Source organism: Cajanus cajan, chromosome 8 (genome assembly GCF_000230855.2).
Source record: "Cajanus cajan strain Asha chromosome 8, NIPB_CcT2T_4, whole genome shotgun sequence".
In the NCBI taxonomy this organism is placed as follows: domain Eukaryota; kingdom Viridiplantae; phylum Streptophyta; class Magnoliopsida; order Fabales; family Fabaceae; genus Cajanus; species Cajanus cajan.
The window spans coordinates 552838-575504 of record NC_138524.1 but is presented as its reverse complement, the minus strand read 5'-3'; the positions used below and the strand labels follow the sequence as shown (position 1 = coordinate 575504).

The window sequence follows — 22667 nt, the reverse complement described above, 5'->3', positions numbered from 1 at the left end:
TTATTTCATATCTAAGATTAAAATTTGAAACCTAAATATTTTGATTAAAGAATACAATCATCTACAAGTTGTACCAACTAATATTAGTAATGTTTAACATCTAAAGTATATATGTTATAATATAGTCGGACGTGTAATGTTGATAACTTTTTATTTATTTCCAAGTTAAAGGGATTTTGACTAATTTATTACTAAATTTGATTTATTTTATTTTTTAATTAAATAAAAATTTAACTCAATTTAAACATTTAAGTCACCCTATTATAAGTCATTTTTTTTTTCTTTAATGTTTTCAAATTTTAGATTCTAAAACAATTGAACCAAATTAGTGTATCTATAAACTGACAGGGATAAAAATAGATTAAAAAAAAGTGAATAACCAAATGTGCAAAAAGCAAACCCATAATTTATCGTTCATGTTTCAAAAGTCAATTGAAGAATCATGTGCTGACCCATGCATTTTTTCCTTAATCTTTGAATTGATAAACATAGTAAACTTGACGCGATCTTGATTTAATCTATGGGCACGAAATCATGTGTGTACATTTAGACTCTACGACGCATACGAAATGAACATGCATGTGGCATGTGCCATCCCATCTTGTACGCTTAAATTTCCTTATGAACAGACTGGATTCACCATTTTTTTTTATTCCCTTCTCCGATCTCTTTATTATTCCACATTATCCCTTATAACTTCCAATACTTGATCACATATTTTGCTTATAAAACCCTCCATTCTTCACTTCTACCAATGCAATAGAAAGAAAGAAAAATGGCATTGCAAGCTCTGGTTAGAATCCTTCTATCACTTGTATTCATCTCAGCCTTTCTCCAATTAACATCATGTGCCTCCAAATCCAACCCCACCACCGATTCCACCAAAGTCTACAAAAAGTTCATAAAAGATCAATGCAATTCAACCACATACCCGAATGTTTGCTACAAGTCTCTCTCCCCTTATGCATCAACAATCAAAAGAAACCGAGTTACACTCACCAAAATGTCCATTCACGTGGCTCTAAAAGCAGCGAAAATTGCATCTAACACATTGAAAAAGGTGTCCAAAACGAAGGGGCTAACATATGGAGAAACCTCGGTGATTGCTGATTGCAGAGAGAACGTTGATGACACTGTGGATCTTCTTGGCCAATCTGCTGATGAGCTGGCACATTTGAATGGAACATCGATCGATCAGAAATATCAATGGGATAACATAAAGACATGGATGAGTGCTGCCATAACTGATGAGTCTACATGCACGGATGAGTTTGATGAAATACAAGTGCGTCCTTCGCTGCAGAAGACGATCAAAACCTCCGTTTATAACGTTTCTTGGTTGAATAGCAATGCCTTGGCATTCGTCAACAAGCTTTACTCCTAAATGTTCATTCAATTAAACCATACTCGTCTTCAATGTATGTTTCTTCCATATGACATCTATATACACAATTTTTCCCTTCTAGGGTTAGTTGTGCTTGGCCTATTTAATTGTTCCATATAAGTCACTAAGGTTATTGTAAAACTGTGGCTTTCAGTGTGATTCTTATGTTACATGTATACATGGTGTATATGATCAGCTACTCGTGTGTGTAGAGTGTAAGAACGATAAATGAGATTGAATTTATATATTATTTTATATAGATATAATTATACAGTTAAGAACTAAAGATTAGCTCATTATTTAATTTAATAAATAAATATGAGCTCATTTAATTAAGGCTGCTTGCATAATGGACTATTTATCATTAATTTTATATATGTAAAATAAACTTATGAAATAGTTTAATTTAAATTATTGATAAATATATTTTTTATTTTTCCACTTAAAAATATATAGTCAAAAAACGAAAGAGGCTCCAATATTTTTTAGTTCCGCATGTATTGTACTTTCGAATGGCACGTCATCTCTACGATCTTGATCAGTTATTTTATTTTATTTTTTAATGGGAACCATTTTCATGATGATCATACTGATATCAATTAATTAATTTGCAAGAATAAATTTTCGTCTGAAATAGGGCTATATAAGCCTATAAGGAATCTCAAACAATTGAAAAAGTGGAAATTTAAAAAGAATTAGACTCGATCCTTCTTCTAAGAAAATCAGAGAGAACCTAGAAAACGGTCAAAGCTAATGCGAAATAAAGGAAAATATAATTATCAGAACGATGTATAACATTGTATATGGAGGAATATTAGTTCGAATCCAAAAATAATGAACACTTACATTTGATCTCTAAATTTAGAAGGTGATGTCATATCACCTTAAAACTAATAAAATGTCAAATAAAAATCACATTAGTCTAAAATTCAACAAAATATGTAACTAAAGTTACAATATTGAAATATCTTAAAAAACTAAAATGATATTACATATTTAAATTTAGAGAGTTATATATTTGATATTGTAAGCATATATTTGACTTTTTTTTTTAATTTCACAAACTTGTGACACACTTTCTATTTTCATGGGCTAAAATACTATATTAATGTATACTCTTAATATAAACTAAAAGCTTAAGTCATAAATTATCTACTCTGACCCTATGATATGTAAAAGTTGGCAAAAATTGTATAGGCCATTTCCCTCTAGCCCTAAATTTATGGGCAAAGTATGTGATTAACATTGAATGTGACTTGGATATTTAGTTGTCCATTTAATTAATTTATTAAACATTGAATTCAAGTCATCAATCACGAGAGGCTTACGTGAATGTTAAAAAATAAATTTGATCTTATAATTTTAAAAAAAATTTATTCAAGTCTTAGACTTAAAAAAGTTTTTTTTTAATTTATTTAAGTCTTTAGATTGAAATCCTTAATTTTAGTCATCATTCTCGAGCCGACTTAGAACAATTATAATGGAGTTACTTGTCCCATGAAGTAACTGAAGCTCCGATTTCTTGTCATTGGAGGACTCTGACGTGACAACATGAGTTGCTTGAAGAAGAGAGAGAGTTGCTTTCTCAAATAATCGTTTCTTACCAGATTTCAAGCAGATCTTATTGAACATATTTGAGAACGTTTCAAAAAATAATAATGGTGAAAATTTATTTTGTATAATATTTATGTATTTATTATTATTGCTTTATTTTATTTTTAATATCTACTTATTGTATTTTTTTCTCGTAATTTATTTTCTTTCATTGTAGTGCAACTATTCTTTTTAATAAAAAATTTAAATTTAGTTCATAAATAATTAGAAAAAAAATTCTAAAAGTTGAATTTCTTAAAATTTCTTACCATATATTGGAGTAAATTTATTTTTGAGTTGCTTAATGTTGACATGGCACACTAGAGACCACTCTTTTCATTTTTTAATGCATGAAGCAACTCAAATGAATTGCTATCATTGGAAATGGTATGTTTGGATAAAAAATTTAAATGGAGCAATTTATTTATTTGAAGAATTTCAAATTCTCTTTGAGGTGAAATACCTTGCTTGGATAGAGAATTTATAAGGAATTTGGAATTCAAGCATTTGTGAAATTCCTTGAAATGTAAAATTTGAAATTTCTCATATTTTTTTTCTTCTTATTTCACTTATATATTTTATCTTATCTCTTATCTCTTCATGTTTTTAATTATTTAATATTCAAAAATATTTTTAAAATTATTAAATATTATCTAATATTAATTTTTAAAATTATTATAAATATTTAAAAATTAGCTAATATTTATTTTTATAAAGTTTAATTTAAAAATCTCAACATATAAATATATATTTAAAATCAATTTTACCATGGTGGAATCAAATTATCATATCCAACCCAACAATTTAAGATTTGATAAATTTGAATTGACTTATCCAAACAAAATATTTTAAGAATGATAAAAATTGAAATCAAAGTAATTCAAATACCAAGAATTTTAAATTCTTTGAATTTATAAAATTCCTCATCCAAACACACCATTTAAGTTCTTTTAATTTATTTTCTTAAGTGTCGTTGGCGTTGGTGATTCCTTCGTGGCATCATCTCAACCCTCAAAACCTTTTTATTTCATCAATCTTTATACAATTAACAATCTTTACTACTTTCCATTTCAATTTTGTAATGAGCTGATCATCTGACTAACCATTCCACGCGTGACAGCGTGAGATATAAAAATTTGACCATGAGAGAGCCAACAAGCCTTTTTGCATGGGATTAAAAACATGTTTGTGTTAGCCACTAAAACAGTTCAAAGAAAGTGAGTACTGGTTGAAAACTTCTTTTAATACTGGGATCAAATTGAAAATGAGAGAAATTTATGGGACCATAATTATCTTTATTATTAGCAATGGTTTTTCGCGATTGATTCCAGTTTCCAAGTCCCCATAAATGGAATCTTCTTATGCTTTTTTTTATGAATTCTTAAATTGAAAGCTATACAATCATGTGATTAATTAGAGATTTAACATATAAAAATGCTTGTCTGAATGTAGTTGCAATCGTTTTATATTGTTTATCGTTGACAAAATTGCAAACTGCCGAAAGTGTGTACCTTACTATGAACAAGAGATTATAATGACATAGTGATTGCTTCCTACATACTACTTTACTCGGTAATCATAATTCATTATTTTTTCATTTGCTAAACTAAGAAGTTATATTATTATCGATCAGGATATGAATTTGTAATTTTTGCTTGTGCCACCACGTTACTCCAAACATTTTGTGCTGCCTTGTTTAGTTAATTACTTTCTTAAGCGAAGAGGGACTTGGTTTCAAAACAAAAGATCATTGAAAGAAATTATTGGTTAATGCTCACAATTAGTTGTACAAAAAGAAAAAGAAATAATTTACTAGCGGGACATCTGAAACTCTTGCAAAAGTACGTCCTCTTCTTTTCAAACTGTAGTTATATTTTTTCATCGACAATTTCCGGTTAACTATACTACAAATTGCACCACAAATTTAGGATCTCTTTTCGTCTCAAGAAATTGTATTTTAATTTTTTTAAAGGGAGTAATATTATTTATGTTGTTTTCTGCACGTCTCGAGTCCCTCATTCTAACAAATATAACTAGTTTACACGTGCTTTGAGGGTGGCATGTGCAGGTTGCGGCAAGAATACATTTATTGGATGAACTATGAAGTGTTAGTTAACAGAGTTTTGTTCGATGTTACGTTTGAGCATGAATGTATTTGATAGGGGAGATGAAGAATGCCAAGTTGGAATTTGATGAAGCAAGTTATTATGTGCTGATGCCTGATGCTGTACTTGTACATATGATATCGTAGAATCTTTATGGCTTATCGTAATTACATTTGTGGAACAAAATAAAAACTGAATGGAACATGCACCAAGCATGTCTTGTGACTCAAGAAATAACACAAATGAAATGGATTGTACTTAAGGTAATGTACATATAGCTGTCTAATAATCCAATCCTCTGTCAACCAGCATCACACCTTGTCTTCTAATTAATCTGCCTACATTTTCAGATTCTCATAGCAAGTACAAAATTATGTTCATTGTTTTAAGGCATCTCGGTGCAAAAAGATGCATGCCCACACATAATTGGAGCAGCTGACTCAGCACTCAGATGCTTATATCCAAATATTTCAACATTGTTGCCTTTACCAGTTTCCACTACGCACCCGGGCCATCTCAGACCATAACAATAACCTTTAATTATAACTTAAGGCAACCAAAAAAGAAAATATATGGATAACTTCATCCATAACTTGTGGCATTTTTTTTCTTGTATTAAATGCATTTTATCACTGAAACTTTTATACATACCAAATCGAATTTTATACATTATTTTAGTCATTTAACACACTCTTTTCATGCGGAGTACTGAATTCTTATTAGGATAGTTGTTATCTAATAGCTCATTATCTTCGATTTTAAACTTGGCAATGTGGAAGTGAGCGTTACCTGTTCGGGTGGACATACAATACAATATATCGTAGAATATACGGTGTTTTAAGGTTTACAGTCACACCATTCAACTACATCACTGATTTTTGGTTAATTTAATTTTCTTTGCAGCTTCAAGATGACCAAGCTTAGTCATCGCATAATATCTAGCTAGTTCACATGTATATTTCAGCTGTCCATTTCTGTCACATATATTTCACTGCTGCCATCGCATAATATCTAGCTAGTTCACAAGAACAATCGATTAAGTAATTAGCCATTTTTAATTTTCTATCTATATTTTTCAAAACGACTTTTACTTACTCTGAGTCATTAATAAATAGTCAGCATTTCTGCCACGATTGAGGTGCTTCAGGTTTTTGAAAGGTGCAAATACTAAGCTCTCAAATATCTTAACTGAATACCTTATTTTGGTTGTATCGATGGAACGAAGTGAGAGATATAGAGGGGGGAAAATGAGGGGAAAAAATGATATATATGATAAATAAAAAAGTAAGATAAGAAGAAAACTTTCATTATTTTGTTATCATTTAAGATCATCTAATAGCATCAAATATTCACGCATTTGCCAACAGTAATATTTTTCAACAAAATATTTATGTCTCGTGTGAATGGTTCTTTAGAGTCCACGAAAATATACAGTTTTGATAAACAATAGATAGGCTAATTGAGTTTAATATACATGTTTTTTGTGGGGTGCAGCCAGTGATGCAATGGGTTGGAAATTTACCAACCATGCAAAGTGTGAAAACTTGAACATGGCGGCATGGTACAGATTTTCATTCGGTGCCTTGAATGCAAAGAAGAAAAGTGCATTTTATTTGTAACAGCTAATAATGTGAAAACATGTAGTAAAATAGTTGATTTTCTTTCAATTTCAACTGCACCATTCGCTGCATTAATTGCACCATGTGCAATCCTTCCCTGTAAGTCATCTCACTTAGAGAGAAGAGTGAGAAAAAAAGTAGAAAGATTCTTATAGTTAATTTGTGAATGTTATTTATAAATTAAAGATACATTATTATTGTATTTTATATCTTTATTATTGTTATAATCGAAGTTTAAATAGTTTATGGATCTTGCTTCAAAAAAAAAAAAAAAAATAGTTTATGGATCTCGTGATTTTTTCTTAGAGGTTTTATATGCTAAAAATATTTGATCTTATTATTCTAGTTTTCTATTTTGAGTTCACAGAAATGAAAAATTATGAAGATATTTTTCAACAATTTTAACAATGTCCTAATAATGTGTTGTTACATATTTTTCAATAAAAAATCCCACTTTTAATTCTTTAACAAATGCTCTAAGGGCACGTTGGTTACCGTTTTCCTATATAATTTTTAATATAATTATTATAAAAACCAACAAATTTATATTACATGAAAATTTGTGATCGAAGAATAGTGTAAAAAATTTATACACTGACGATGAATTTATTATTTATTTATTTATAATTTATTACTTATGTCATGAAATGTACAAAAGAATATGGTGTTGTTTGTAGACACTTAATTCCAACGAATTGAATGTCATCAACTTAATTGAGCTTAGCGCAAGACAATGACTAAAGGCCAGAAGTGAATGGCACACCAGTAGCAGGCAACCATGTGCGCCCAGCAAGAAGGTTCGCAACGGTGAAACTTGATGCCTCACTTGGGCTTGTTATAGAATGAAAACCGGGCCATCGAACCCTGTTCCTTGTGGATGACCCCGGCCCAAAGTTTCTGTACTCTCCATAATAGAGAGTGTTCAAAGCAAAATTCGTGTTGCCCCACGGAGACCAGCCCATTGGGCTCACTAAGTTATCCAAGAAAGTTTTCATGACCACAACTCTCGAGTACCGCTGCCAAGGGCGGCCCAAGAAGGTGTTGAACATGCCAGAAACGGGCCTGAAGTCCGGGGCGGCCCTGATCTGAGAGTTGTGAATCGAAAACCCAGTGTTTTGAAATGGGTCATCTCGGCCTTGGGCCGTGATCATGTTTGCTTGGCCATTTAAGGGCCTTCTTACGAGAATGATACAGTTTTGAAAAACAACAGCGGCGTTGCCGAAAATGAAGTCAACGGTGCCATAGATGTAACATCCTCTGTAGAATTGTCGTTGTGCATGGACCATGAGAGTGTCTTGGTACCCTTCGATGGAACACCGATAGAACACAGAGAGATCAGAGGCTGATCGAAGTGCCACAGCTTGACCCCTGCGAGGACCCGCAGTGTTTCTGAAGGTAATGTCACGTGCAATGAAATGAACACCATCAATTCCTGAAACATATTTTATAATTCACTTTCTTAAAAAAAAAAAAAAAAAAAAAAAAGTGGTAATGGTAGGTAGTTGGAGATGAAATGAACACCACCAATGACATACTTATTGGAAAAATTAATCAAAGCTCAATCAATACGTAGAAAATTACTACATATGCTTAAATCACACGCATTTCGCCTTGCCATTATGCCAAGTCTCTGAAATATGTACCAAAAGTTACACGCATCACTTATACAATACACTTATTTAAAGCCATCATTTACCTTTATATACAAGTTCATGTGAATGAAATTCAACCTTTTTTCATTTTATAATTAATAAAACTTAACTGACAAAATGTGCTAAATTTTAAAAATTTAATTAGAAAAAATGTGAAAATTCAATAGTGGGGTTGCAAAACCTTTGAAACATGAATGAAAGAAAAAAAAAACCAGCACAATTAAGCCTAAAAAAAAAAAAGATGTACAAAGTATATATACTGCAAAAGGATACGAAAACAAAATAAAGATTTTGCCTAAATTTGAAGAAGAATCATTAAATATTTCAATAAGCAAAACCTCAAATTGAGGATTAATGAAGAGCGTAAGATGAGTTCTAGAAATAATCAAATAAATGACAAGAGGAATGAATTGACAGAAAAAGAGATGAAATAGTTGAGAGTAGTGACCTGCTGTTGCGGAGCTATAGGTGGTATAACCATCTTGAACGCTTCTGCCACTTGTTATTATGGTATTCCTGATGCCATCACCAACCAACATTACATTGTCGTTGGTCTTGTCAACCTCAATATTCTCTCTATAAACTCCTTTCTTAACATGTATAATAAACCTGCTCTTGAACCTTCTCCTAGCCGCGGCATTGATAGCAGCTTGAACACTCCTGAAGTGTCCAGAACCATCTTTGGCCACAACAAGATGTGCCCTAATTTTAGAAGACAACAAAAGCCTCCTCTCATGCAATGAAAACCACCTTGGAAAAGCATCACCATCATCTGCATCTGCTGTGTAACGAACCTTTTCGTGTTTCAGGAAAGCCCAATTCACGTATAAGCTATTGCTTATAATCTCCGTCACGTTGAATCTCTCACTTGGAAAGATGAAATCTCGAATGCCAAGCTCTAAGGCCCCGTGTTGACATGTGTCGATGTTTGTGCTAGCTGTGCTGAGCCACGTTTGTGCATCGAAGGGTGAACAACTCTTCTTAACGTGAAGGCCTTGAAGGGTACGGTTTAGATGGAAGATGGTGTTGTCATAGAGCTTCAAACAATCACGGAACACTGATTTCTGCTTCTTGGTGATCCTGTTTTGCCCTAACTCACGTGCTTGCCTTCGCATGATCACTACTCTCTCCAAGGCCAAGTGGATCAGAATTTTGCGGAATTCGGATTTGTGTTTGAGTTTGTGATGGTGGTAGTAGCTTTGTTTCATCATGTAGTATTTGCATGGCTCGGGGTGTGGGGTTTGGTTGCACCACCAATCTATGTTGCTGTTGGAATGTCTTGATCTTCTTGATGAGGCTATTGAGAAAACTGAGGATAGCAATAACAACGTTAACAATGTGTTTCCCATCATTGTCATTTTGGTGATGTTTTTTCTCTTTTCTTGTTTCGGGTGCCCAGAAGTTATATATTTCTATTTTCCATGCACTCTCGTAGTATAGTAGTAGCTTAGAGTGGGAGTTTCTTAATCATGTGCTCGGTGCTGACCCTTCTTTTTTCTTTAATCTTTGATGTTACAGTAGACGCGACGCGAACTTGATTTCCTTTATCGATACGAAATCATGTGCATTTAGACAGTACTACGGAATCAGCACGTGGCATGTGCCATCATTCCATCTTTCACGGTTTAAGGGATTACTTATGAACATAGTGGTTTTATATGTAATTATTTATCCAATGCATAATCATCCTATATTTGTCATTTTTGCTTTCACATTGTCACTTGACATAATACTCATGCAATGGAAAGAGACAAATTAAATGGCATTGGCACTCTTCTTGGAAGTTCAATGTCTTGCCACTTGACATAATCTCTTCAGCCTTACGCATAAAAAATCATAAGAGATTATGTAACATTGACCAAAATCTCTGTTTATTTGGCTCTAAAGGCAGCCAAAAAGTGTTTACACCGCGTTGACAAAATCTATGTTTGCGTAAGTCCCCACAATACTCCAACGGTTTTGTGCTGCGTTGTTTGTGTACTTTCTTAAGTCTTACTATTAAAAAAGGCAAAAGGAACTTGGCTTCAAATCAAAGTATAATTAAAGAAAGAAATTATTTGTGTACATAGAGAAAAAGAAATAGGTTGCTTAAATGCTAGCAGGATTATTTATTTAACGTACGGAAGAGTTGAGGGTAGCAGGGAATCTCAAACTTTGCGGCCGCAGGTACGTTTTCAGACTCAGTTATATTTTTTCTTTAACAATTTCCAATTAGCTGTTAATGTAATACAATTTGGCCATAAATTTAGGATCTTCATTAGAAAGCTGGTGCATAGCGTGAAAAAAATCAGTATACACGTCTCTAATCCCACATTCAACAAATATCAATATTCAGCATGTGCGGGTTGCTGCAAGAATCAATTTATTGAATAGAGTGTTAGTTGATCAATAGACTTTTGTAAGATGTTACGCTTTAGCATGTCTTACGCAATTCCTTGATTCAAAACAGAAAATCAAAGAATTTTGCATTTGAGGTGTTTGAAATTGAAATCATTTATTCCAGACAATCAATCCAGAAAGGCGTGACAATTATGAACGGAAGAACTCTTTTTTAATCTCTTGTTCTAGTCGACAAGGTACTCAACCCAGTAATAACGTGTGATGTGATGATAGATTACATGTGAAAAAATAATATATTTTCTGGTATTTGATGCGAAGAGGAAGAAAGACATTACCTAGTTGGAATTTGATGAGGCAAGTTATGTGCTGATGCTGCACATCAAAGAATGTTTATTGTAATCACATTGGTGGGACAAAAAGGAAACTGAACAAATCAAGCATCATCAAGCATATCCGGGGTGACTCAAGAAAAAACACACGGGTTATACATGTGGTGATAAGTATTTGGATGTGCAGCTGTCTAATAATCCAATCCTCTGTTTACCAGCATCATTCTAACTCTCTCCACGTCCTCTAATCTGCCTGCATTTTCATATATCCTCATAAGAAGGACAAAATTATGCTCATTGTCTGGCTCTAAATCAAAAAGCCTGTTTGCAGCAATCTCCCCTACAGTTGCGTCTCCATGCAAGAAACAGGCATACAACAAAGCTCCCCAGAGAGTTGGACCAGCAGCATCAGAGTTCATTCCATCGACTATAACGCTATAAGCCTTTTTAATCAGTCCTGCTCTTCCATAAAGGTTAACCATACAACCGTAATGTTCCATAATTGGGTTTATTTTATACTTTTTACACAATAGAGTATACAATCTCTCTCCATCCTTCACCAAACCTAAGTAGGCACAAGCTGATAATACTGAAACAAACGTTATTTTATCAGGCACAACACCAGCTTCCTCCATTTGCTCAAAATAAGCAAGGGCTTCACGGTGTTTGCAATGTACAGATATTATAGAATTCCACGAAACAAGATCCCTCTCTGGCATTAGATTGAATACCCAACGTGCCTTATCCAACTTGCCATGGTTGGAGTACATCGTGATCAAGGAATTGGCAATGGACAAGTTCCATTCGTGCCCTCGCCGGATTACCCATCCATGAATTTGGACCCCAAGACCTAGTGATGACACACCTGTGAGAATGGTGGATATGCTAACAGAATCAGGTTCAGAGCCTTCCAAAAGCATCTGGCGGAAAATGTTCATTGCCCCAACCTCAAGGCCGTGATGAACATAAGCCGTGAGCATCGAATTCCACGAAACCGGGTCTCTAAGTGGCATCTTATCAAAGATCTTTCGAGCCTTTACAATGTCACCGCACTTGGAATACATGTCAACGAGTGCATTGAGGACAAACACATTAGTGACAAAGCCAGCACGAACCACGTGGCGATGCACCTCTTCCCCCACTTGAACAGACCCAATTCCGGCACAAACTTTGAGAACCCGAGGGAAGGTGAACAAGTCAGGTTCAACACCCTCTTCCACCATTTGGAAGTAGAGTGCAATGGCGTCATCGTATAGACCCACTTGGGCATATCCTGAGATAAGTGAATTCCAGGGAAATGCGGAGGTATTCCTTTTAGTCATTTGATCAAACAGGTCGTGGGCATCGTCTAAGTAACCATACGACGCATACAACCTAATAAGCTTGGAGGAAATTCCGACATTTTGATGCAACAAGGTTGTTGGGATGAGGCGGTGGAGTCGGATACCGTGACGAAGGGCTTGGAAGCGGTAACAGGTTTCTAACAAAGAGGCATAGATTTCAGGATCGATTCTGATGCCCTTCTCAACGGAGGATTCAAGGTCTGTGAGGACTTGTTCAAGAGCTTGGAGTTTTGTTTGGGGGAGAGGTCGGTGACGGATAAGGAGTGGGGTTGGTTTGGGTTTTGGGAAACAGAGAGCGTTGCTTCTTTCTTCGCTTTCTCGCCGTCTCTGTTTCCAAGTTTTGTTTTTCTTCTTCTCCGAACACAAGCTCATGCCATTTCGAGGGAACGTTTGCGTTGCTATCATTCTAATTTCTTCAACGGGGAATTACTTCGATAATCATGCCCGCCATCCACCAACAAGTTTTGATATTTGATCATTACAATAAGTAACACACGAATATATTAATACGACAAATTCTTAGAAATTCAAGATATATGTAATTTACGTACGTTTACATGATTTTCTTTTTAAGAAAATTACATGTGCAAATAAACAATATTTGAAAAGATTGACTCTGGACCCGACTCTGGACTAGAGCTGTCAAAACGGGCCAGTCCGGCCCATGTGGGCCGGCCCACTTTGACCCACCTTAAAAACAGGCCAACCCAACCCGGCTCACTTTTTATTTTTTCAGAATTTTTATGGCTCGGCACGGCCCACCACGGGTTGGTGGGTCAAACGGGCTAGCCCACCAACCCACCAAAAAAAAAAACAAAATTTCAAATTTCAAATAATATAATAATCATAAAATTAACATTATTAATAGTCATAAATCATAACTCATCATATAAAATTAAATACAAACCATGCTAAAAGTCCAAATAAAAAATATCAATGTTCCATCATACAAAATTAACTACAAAAACCATAATCAAAGTCCAACTCCAAAATAAAAAGTTTCAATGTCTTATCATACAAAATTAACTACAAACCATAATCAAACTCCAAACTTCAAAATAAAAAGCTTCAATATTTTATCATACGAAAGTCTTGCAAAATAAACTTAATTAGAATCTTGCATGGAAATGTCAATAACAATTTCTTCTCTTTGCACATCCATTTTATCTCCATCTACAAATAGGGAAAAAAAAAGTGTTAGGATGAGTTATTGTAAAAATAAATAAGAAAATTTTCATTATAAAAATTACCTAATTCTTCAAAACCATGTAACCAATTTTGAGTTAGAATGAGTAACTCTACATTTTCAGGAAGAAATGGTAGAGCGATACTTAGTTAGCACTCGAGACCCAAGACTAAAAGCAGATTCACTAGCAACTGTAGTGATTGGAATACTCAGCACATCACAAGCCATCCGAGAGAGGTTTGGATAACGATCATGACGATCCCTCCAATAAGCTAACACATCTAACTTTTCATGAACAATGAGGTTTAGTATATGTGCACTACATCTCACATGAAAATATGAGCCATTACAAATCAAACTATTTTGCAAATTAAATTGTGTTTTCATGAAATTTACCATTGTGTCATTGGCACTTGCATTGTCCAAAGTTATGGAAAACACTTTCCTATCTATCCCCCAATCAAGCAAGATTTCAAAGATTTTTTTTGCCATTTCATGACCACCATGTGGAGGATCTAACTTAGAGAAGGCAAGAATCTTACTATTCAGTTTCCAATTAGAATCAACAAAATGAGCAGTTACACAAATGTATCCTTCCTGAGTTATGCATGTCCAACAGTCAGATGTTAAGCAAATCCTAATATTAGCTTTACGCATTGCATTTTTCACCTTTACTTTTTCTTCATCATGAATCCTCCAAAGGTTAGAAACAGCTGTATTCCTACTAGGAATTCTTAACCCAGGATATAAATACAAAAATAACTCTCTAATCCACTTATACTCAACAAAACTAAATGATAACCCATGTTCAATAATAGCCCTTGAAAGCAAATCTTCAAAATGTTTTTGATCTATTTCTCTATACCTCAGCTTGCCAGCTTGATCAATTATCATATTTCCAATTTGTGCAGATTTTTGTTTTTGCTTTAAGATGTCACACTTTTGCAAATGACGTAACATGGATGAAGTTCTTATTTTTACACCACCACAAACATATTCATTACCACAATGGTTGCATTTAGCTTTTTCTTTACCATCTTTTACCCCAAGTTTAGTAAAATTATCCCAAACTTTAGATGTGGTTGTTTTAGGCTTCTTAGTTGGCCTAGAATCATCAATATCTTCAATAATAGGAGAAAGTTGTTCATTTAACCCAACATCAATAATTTGCTCATGGGTTTCAGATTCCATTCTGTATATTGAAAGCATTAATAAAAAGAAAGTTACTTATACAATTAAACACCAATATATCACTAGTAATAATATATATCAAGACATTAATAATATATAGCAATGCCTAAATGGTAACTATATGAAACTACAATAAAAGAAACAATAACATCACAAAAGATATATTTAATAATTTCTTAATTTATGCTACTTAGGATTCAAATTTTGAAAATATAATCATCTACAATTTATGCTAATTAGTGTTAATAATTTAACATTAAAAACCGGAAAAGCGAAACCTGTATCATTAAAAACCGGAAATAATTAAATGCTTGAAATTATGAACTCGATGAATTATATTTGGCACCTCAAAAGTATGTGAAACTTTTCCAATATAGAAGTTTCTTTAAACTCATCATCATTATAATGATGACATCATGTTTCAATTAGACTCTATATATATTACTTTAATCCTTCATTATTATATTCACTCCAGTAGTTCAAATAGATCTATTTTATTAAATAATTTGTTAAAAAAAAAAACATTAATCCATCACCCAATATATTTATTAAATAATTAGTCCTAAACCCTAAAACAAACTACACTACTTTGCATTAAAAAATAGAAGCTAATTCGGTTCTTATAAATTAGAGTGCAAATAAGAAATTGGTACGACATATTGAAAAATATATTTTTTAATTAATAAACATGAATGAATTATAGATGTTCAAATTTCGATCCACATATCTCTAGCTTGTTGGAACCAAAAAGATATAATAATTTTGTCGGTTTGAAAATGATATGAAAGGGCCACTGAAATGCTAGAAAGATCAATAAAGATTAACATTTATATAGAGGGGCACCTTCGTGTGAAGCCTTAGTCAAACTGAAACAGTGAAAATGTGAAACAAGTCTTCGTGAAGCACTGTGCGTAGTCCCGAACTGAAGCAGTGAAAGTTGAAACACAGCCTTCGTGAAGCACTGCGGCGTGGACGTGGTCCCGTACTCCCGTTTGCTTGTTAGAATAGGGTTTTAATTTTTTGACTGTTTTTTAACTGAAATAGTGAAACTTGTCTATTGGGCTGGGCTAGCTCTTGGCTGTTCGGTTTCAATAAAAAAAAATAAGTGGGCTGGTGGGCTACCCGGCCCACTACGAGTTCAGCCCAAGTGGGCCAGGTAAAAGTGGGCCGGGTTTGAATTTACCCACTTAACATAAAACTGCTATTTATTTTGGCCTGGCCCAGCCCACAGGCCACGGCCCATTTTGACGGCTCTACTCTGGACCCGACTCTGGACTTGCATGGTTATGGTTATAATTTATAAAAACATTACATATATATGTAACAAAAACAATCAAATGATGGTTATAATTTATAAAATAGAACTTGTGACCGTGATAAATAAAAAAAATTACAAGTAATTTTTTTTCTCATAACTTTGTATACGATGGTTATTTTAATATTTGACTCTAATTTTGAAAATCCATAAATTAAATTAACAGTCAAAATTTTAGAGATTATAGGGATGATTTATTCAAAAACTATAATACATACTTTTCCATTTCTCTTAACAAAATATAATATTTTCCTCATAACATGTTATAAAGTTACATATTTCCCCTCAACCCATGTCAAAATGTCACAAAATATACGGAGTCAAATTCAAGAGAACGCTCAACTCTAATTACCTATAAACACAGTTTACTAATTAACTTGGTTACTGCAAGAGACCAACTTGGTGGCAGTATCTGTGATGATAAAAGTCAGAATGTAGGTTGTACTGACATATAGAATTCAATTTTTTGTTAAAAAAATTACAAAACATGATCGTATATATTGCGCATTATAACCAGTTCCTATGTTGTTAAAGACAGATTAGCTCCACCTGTAGGCCATTCTTTCGGGGGCATAAGCTGTTTATTGCACCTTAGGCATTATAAGGAGAAAAATGAAAAACGCAACAAGAGCCATCTCCTGTGAATGGTGGACATGTATGTATCAATTTGAAATACTTCAGCGGACGTGTTTTAGGGAACTACCAAATTCCAAAGCAAATCAGCCAGGAATCTGGATCGGATCCTGGTAATCAACTGGCAACTAAATTGGGTTCCCACTAAATCCAAACTTTAGCCAAATGCTCTCAACCAATTCAAACAGCTTTCATTTAGCCTCGTGCTGCATAGAATGATGCAAGTCATTAGAGCTATTAAACAACAAAATACAATATTTTAATCCAGATAAGAGAGAGGAAAGCCAAGCTAGACAAGAAACTCAGAATTACATCTACCCAACAAATATGGTGTTTCGGATTTCTCCTTTTCACACCCACTTAAAAAGTTACAACTGAAAAAAATAAAGCCACGGTTATAAAAACACAACATGGCTGCGTACACATATGAACCTAGTAAATGGCGTCAAATCCAGCTTCCAATAAAGAACTATTAGTAAGCACGACCTTCATGAAGAGGCAATTGTGTGTGGAACATCATGCTTCCAAAGCCATTGTAACTAACGTTATAGAAATAACAACAAATAAATATATACCTCACATGCTTCAAAAGCTGGCCGAACTTGCTCAAATATTTCGTCTGCTGTTCCCACTGCATTGATCTGCAGAGATTAGCTTGTCATATAATGAAGATATTATTCATGTAGCATACAATGTAAAGGCAAAACCAAAATCAGTGTGATAAGCAAGAAAGAGGCCTAAAATACTTTGACCAGAAGCTGATTTTTTTTCCAAATAATTTCCATTGCATATACATCACATCTATATATATGAAGTATAACAAGCAGACAAGTGAATCCCAAGGTCAATCATCATTCAAGTCAAGCCCACAAAAGACTATCCTGTGAATTTTCCCACTCAGAACTAGTATCATACACTTTGAAGGTTAAGTAAACAAAAGATCTCTAAACAAACGGCAAACAAAAACAATTGCAGTTTTTGGAAGTTGTCGGCATATATTTCTCTAAATAAGGCCAGTTCCCCCAAGTCCAATAAAATATTGAAACTGAATATAGTTACCCTGTAAAGTTTCCCTCTCTTGGCATAATAATCAATCACAGGAAGATTTAATGCCTCAAATACTTTAAGACGATTCTTGATTGTATCTATGTTGTCATCAATTCGACCCTGCAATAAAATGTTTAGCATATATCAGACAAGTTTCTAATCAGCTGCTGAAGTTAAATCTCCAAGAATTTAATGGGAACCTGATTACGGCGCAGCAAACGTTTCACCATCTCTTCTTCAGGGCAATCAAAGAAAAGTACTATACGTGGTTCTGCTCCAATCTGCATAATGTGTATATTTAGTCAAAGAATACAAGAAAGAATTTACATGAAATTATTCCTTTGTTCTATTACCCTCAGAAACACTTTTCTGCTATGACAATTTACTTCATTCATCTGAGTGTGTGTTTGGTTCAAATTTTGAACGTGATAAATCACGTCAAAATGGAAGCTATCAGTTATAGCTTTTACGTTCTAAACGTGATTTTTGCTTGGATTCACGTTTTGGACGTGTTACCAAACACGCACCGAATATATTGTCATTTGCAAAGATATAGAATACAGAGGATATGTGGCAAATTCATAGTAAATTAAATAAATAGAAAAACAGGAACTGACACAGGAATAACTAAATACTATATCAATTTATCATTAGAAAGAAGAGGCTGACAGAGGGGTGAAATAACTTCCTTCTACTCAAATTTAAGTGAAATAAGGTTAAAAGTCAAACTTACAATTTGTTCAAAAGCTTTCCGGTTCTCCTCGCTTCTAGGGAAACCATCAATGAGAAACTTATGATTGTCACTAGATTTCATCTCTTTAAGAATCAATTTGACAGTCACTTCTGATGGAACGATACTTCCTTCTCTAATTGTATTCAGAATCATTGAGCTGTTTGGTGATTTTATTGTTAAAATCCCAAAAAATTCACCAACAAAACAAATAAAAAAATTAGGGTAAGACAACATCACCCATATTCACTATCAGAATTCATCTCCCTTCTCAAAAGATCTCCAGCACTCAGATGATTAAATCCATAGGTTTCAACAATTTTTGCACATTGCGTACCTTTTCCACTACCAGGGCCTCCTGAGAACGGAAAAAACAATTTTGAGTTATCATATATTCAAGGCACCCCCCAACCAAAAAAAAAGGGTCATGGATAGCATCAATAGTTAAGCAAGTTGAATTCAAAGTTCTATTATATACATTTTTTCAGTTTTTAAAGTATAGAGCCCAAACAGTTTAGCGCATTGAATTAAAAGTTTTTAATAAATAGATATTACAAATTCTTAAAAATTTGAAAATTATATAATAATTCGTTATATGAATAAAATAAATGAATAAAATATTTTTATGATTATTCATCAATTTGAATGAATAAAACGAAGTATTAAATAGTTTTAAAATTTTGTAGACTTAATTTATCCATTAAAAACTTTTAATTAAACGTTGAATCGTTGAAATATGATGTAGAACATAAGTTATTCAATAATTCATGTTATACATCAAATTTCAATAATCCAACCATTGAATTAAAAAAAATTAATGCATTCATAAGCCTACAAATATATCTGCATGGTCTATTCTCAACTTGGAAACTGCCAACACATATATCTGCTTGGTCTATTCTTTCTGCCAAATAAGAAGAGTAAGCATTACTTATTTTTTCTTCACACAATATATGGTGTTTTAAGGTTCATAATCACACATTTCATTTATATCACTAGACTAATTCGTTATAGGTTAATACAGTTTTCTTTCGAGCCTCAAGATGGGCCAAACTTAGACACCATGACATTTGCCTTCAGCTATGCCCATTTCTGTCGCATATATTTAGCTACTGCCATTGGCACAATATCTAGCTAGATCATTAAAACCAATTAATTAGGTAATTAGTTTGAACATTTTCAATTATTTTTATAAATTTGTCCACATGACTTCCACTTACTTTGGCCAATTAATAAGCTTTTTAAGAAAATAAAGACAAACATTTGAACATCTAGACGTCCCAAATGCCTCAGCTCCAATATTAACCATCTGGTAATACTTTCCAATATCCTTGATTCAGAGTGTAAAATTCAATTACACAATCAACATCATAAGCTTAACTTCTATATCTGGGTGTTTTCATTCCTTAAAATTGTATAACTTATCAACCTCACCATTGTACCTTCCAATGTTAAACATGAAGACAAACCATCCATATATCTACTTTTAATAGTATGCAGTACGCACAGATAGACAATATATGCAGAGCAACACGGAACTCACACTTTGAGGAAGGCATTCACAAAATTAGTGTTTAGTTATCAACTCTATTTTCTCAGTTCTGATGAATAAGAACTACATCTTGATTTGACATCAATTTTGTCAACAATTTAATAAATGGATGATTACCTAAAACAAAAGTTATAAGCGGAGCTACTTGTTTGGGGAAAACTCCATGCTTTTCCTGCATTATAGGGAAGGGAAAAAAGAAACAAGGAGATCATTAATTAAATACCGTACTTTAGACAATAATATCCAAAGACTGTAAGCTCTCTAGTAGTGTGGTTGGTTATATAAACAGCGAATTGCTACGACACAACATAAGTTAAGATGAGTGAAATTAACAAAGAGGAGAAGTGATCCTACGGAGTACACAGAAACTAACGGGAAGAGAACGGAGACACCAGAATAAAAAGTATATGTATCCAATCAAATAGGAAGAATAAATATGAATCAGAGAAAGTTTAACAATACAAGTGACAGACGCATAGAGAGACTAACGAATCTGCTGATGAGAAGAAACCACAAGAATACAACATTGGCGCAACTTAAAAGCTTTATGAACACTGAACCCTAGAAGAGATTATAATTTAGATAGAGTTTGAGGAAGCGCAGTATGCAAGAAGAAGAGTTGATTACCTGGAAGTGCGTTCGCGTGTGCATGTGGAAGGCGAATCCATTGGTGAATCTTTGGGAGAGCGAAGCGTTTTGTTTAGAAGGTTTCTGGAGTGGAGAAGAATAACGAAAGTGGATCAATGTGAGAATATGAATTGATTAAGAGAGAGAGAGAGAGAGAGAGAGAGAGAGAGAGGAGGAAACAACATTACCAGGAGGCGAAGGAAAAGGGATGATTTGGTTGCGCGTCTCCACATTTCTGATTCTAATTTTCGATTGCGCTCGGGAGAGGGCTTTGTTTAAATCATTTAAATTTCGTCAAACATGTAGCGTTAGCGTGCAGGGCACAGGAGGCACAGGACACATGGAATAGTGAAATGAAACGGACAGTGGACACCCACTTTCGCTCTCCTCTCCTTTTCCTTTTTTTTAATTAGCCAGCTAGAGTAGTGCCTAGGTGAGCAACTGGTGGGTTTGGTCGGGTTCGGGTGAAAAATGTCTAACCCATTGTAAACTGACTTTGAAAAAATGTGACACATATCCGACCGAATGAGCTTTCGATTTGAGGCGGTTCGGGTTGAAACGGATTCGGATTTAAGCGGGTGGGTATAATCGGGTTTGAATTTTTTTGTAAATCAATTTATCTTAAGGAAGATGAAGCTTAAAACGATAAAAAATATTTTTAAAATAGTGTATAAAAATATAATGAAGGTGACAATAGATGGTGTAAGTAGATTCGTAGTTGAAACATTTACAAACTAAAGAAGCAAAAATAAAAGATAACAAAATTCATAATTGTTACATGAAAAAGAAATATAAAGTTAGATTACAAAATCATAAGAAATCACAGTCACACAAAATGTACTCAAAATGGAGATAAGAAGAGGGAAAAGAAAGACAAAGAAAGAAGCAAAAAGATAACTCTAAAAATGGACTAGCGTGTTGAGAAGTTGAATGAGGAAGGAGAAGACAAAATAAATATCTAAGTTATGAGAAAAATGAAAAAAATAAGTTACAAATTGATGGCTATATTATACTTGAAATAAAGATTTTTAAGTTTGGACCATTGTTGTTTAATTATACAAAAGTAATAAAAATTTAAACTTATCTCATTTTCGGTTAGGTTCGGTTTTTGGCGGGTTTAAAAATTCAAAACCGAACCCACCCAATATAACCCGTATAAAATCAAAATTTTAACCCGATTTACCCATAAGACCCGCCCGAACCCACTCAAAAACAATATTTTTTATATGGTTTTTCGGTTCGGGTGTCGGTTTAATGCTCACCCCTAGTGCCTAGTACTATTTTTATTTTATTAAAAAAAATAATTATAGCCTCCCCTGCGCTGCGCTGCGTACAACTGAATCCTTTCAACGTGCCGCGGGAAGGACGTGGCTTGTGTTCAAGATGTCCTCACCACCACCTCCCACGTTTGATAGTATACCTTATGCTAAATTGCTTACACCTGTAGCCGTTGCCTTTTACAAACAAAATTTACTCCCAAAAATTGTTTTTTTTTATGATAAAAAATAGTAGAATGGAATGGACACTCTTAAAAAAAATACTCATTGTTACGTTACAAAGGCCTCTTAATTCTCTGAATACCTTCAGTTTTGAAACTATTTTTTGCGAGTGTTATTCAAATGTTTTCATTATTCTTGGAAGAATTTATTTTTAAACCATATAACTTATATAAATTAATCTTTAATTAGAGAAATTTTATGTTGGGGTGTGTGATACGCCGTGAGAAATCATTTAATTATAAGCTAGTTTTTATCCATCATTTCATAAGATAGATAATACTAATAAAATTTTGATTAGTTTTTTTTTTATATAATATTCTAAAATTGATAACTAAATTAATTTACATTCGTAAAATATAATTTTCGTTAATCAAATATTATTTTATAATATAAATAAGAATCAAGTCATTATAGTTCTGTCTAAAACAAATTTTATAACCACTAAACAAAAAGACTTGTTAAGATTTTATAAGCGAAAGAATTACAAACTTTTAAAAGAAATTAACCTATATTATCTTTATA

At 33.4% G+C, this 22667-nt stretch overlaps 4 protein-coding genes across 5 annotated transcripts; 1 reads left to right on the top strand and 3 right to left on the bottom strand.

Annotated features, from left to right (window-relative positions):
* Positions 1-538: 538 nt before the first annotated feature.
* On the top strand, positions 539-1639 carry LOC109799231 (21 kDa protein). The gene has a single exon (XM_020359782.3). The coding sequence runs from the start codon at positions 776-778 to the stop codon at positions 1382-1384; it is 609 nt and encodes a 202-aa protein (XP_020215371.1). The 5' UTR covers positions 539-775; the 3' UTR covers positions 1385-1639.
* Positions 1640-5501: 3862 nt separating this feature from the next.
* LOC109798427 (putative pectinesterase/pectinesterase inhibitor 33) lies at positions 5502-10829 on the bottom strand. Its single transcript, XM_020358699.3, has 2 exons — positions 8802-10829; positions 5502-8133 (listed from the first exon to the last, which is right to left on the bottom strand). The coding sequence occupies exons 1-2, from the start codon at positions 9709-9711 to the stop codon at positions 7439-7441; spliced, it is 1605 nt and encodes a 534-aa protein (XP_020214288.1). The 5' UTR covers positions 9712-10829; the 3' UTR covers positions 5502-7438.
* Positions 10830-10974: 145 nt separating this feature from the next.
* On the bottom strand, positions 10975-12887 carry OTP70 (Tetratricopeptide repeat (TPR)-like superfamily protein). The gene has a single exon (XM_020358701.3). It carries the CDS (start codon positions 12768-12770, stop codon positions 11214-11216), a length of 1557 nt encoding a protein of 518 aa, XP_020214290.1. The 5' UTR covers positions 12771-12887; the 3' UTR covers positions 10975-11213.
* A 3515-nt stretch (positions 12888-16402) lies between these two features.
* On the bottom strand, positions 16403-21010 carry LOC109798429 (P-loop containing nucleoside triphosphate hydrolases superfamily protein). Of its 2 annotated transcripts, none has more exons than XM_020358702.3 (9): positions 20835-21010; positions 20647-20730; positions 20137-20191; positions 18708-18825; positions 18471-18627; positions 17938-18018; positions 17750-17857; positions 17266-17321; positions 16403-16896 (listed from the first exon to the last, which is right to left on the bottom strand). In XM_020358702.3, exons 1-9 carry the CDS (start codon positions 20877-20879, stop codon positions 16848-16850), a joined length of 753 nt encoding a protein of 250 aa, XP_020214291.1. In that variant the 5' UTR covers positions 20880-21010; the 3' UTR covers positions 16403-16847. The 2 variants fall into 2 exon arrangements, with proteins under 2 accessions (XP_020214291.1, XP_020214292.1); XM_020358703.3 differs by having other exon boundaries at positions 17266-17331; positions 20835-21006.
* Positions 21011-22667: the final 1657 nt, after the last annotated feature.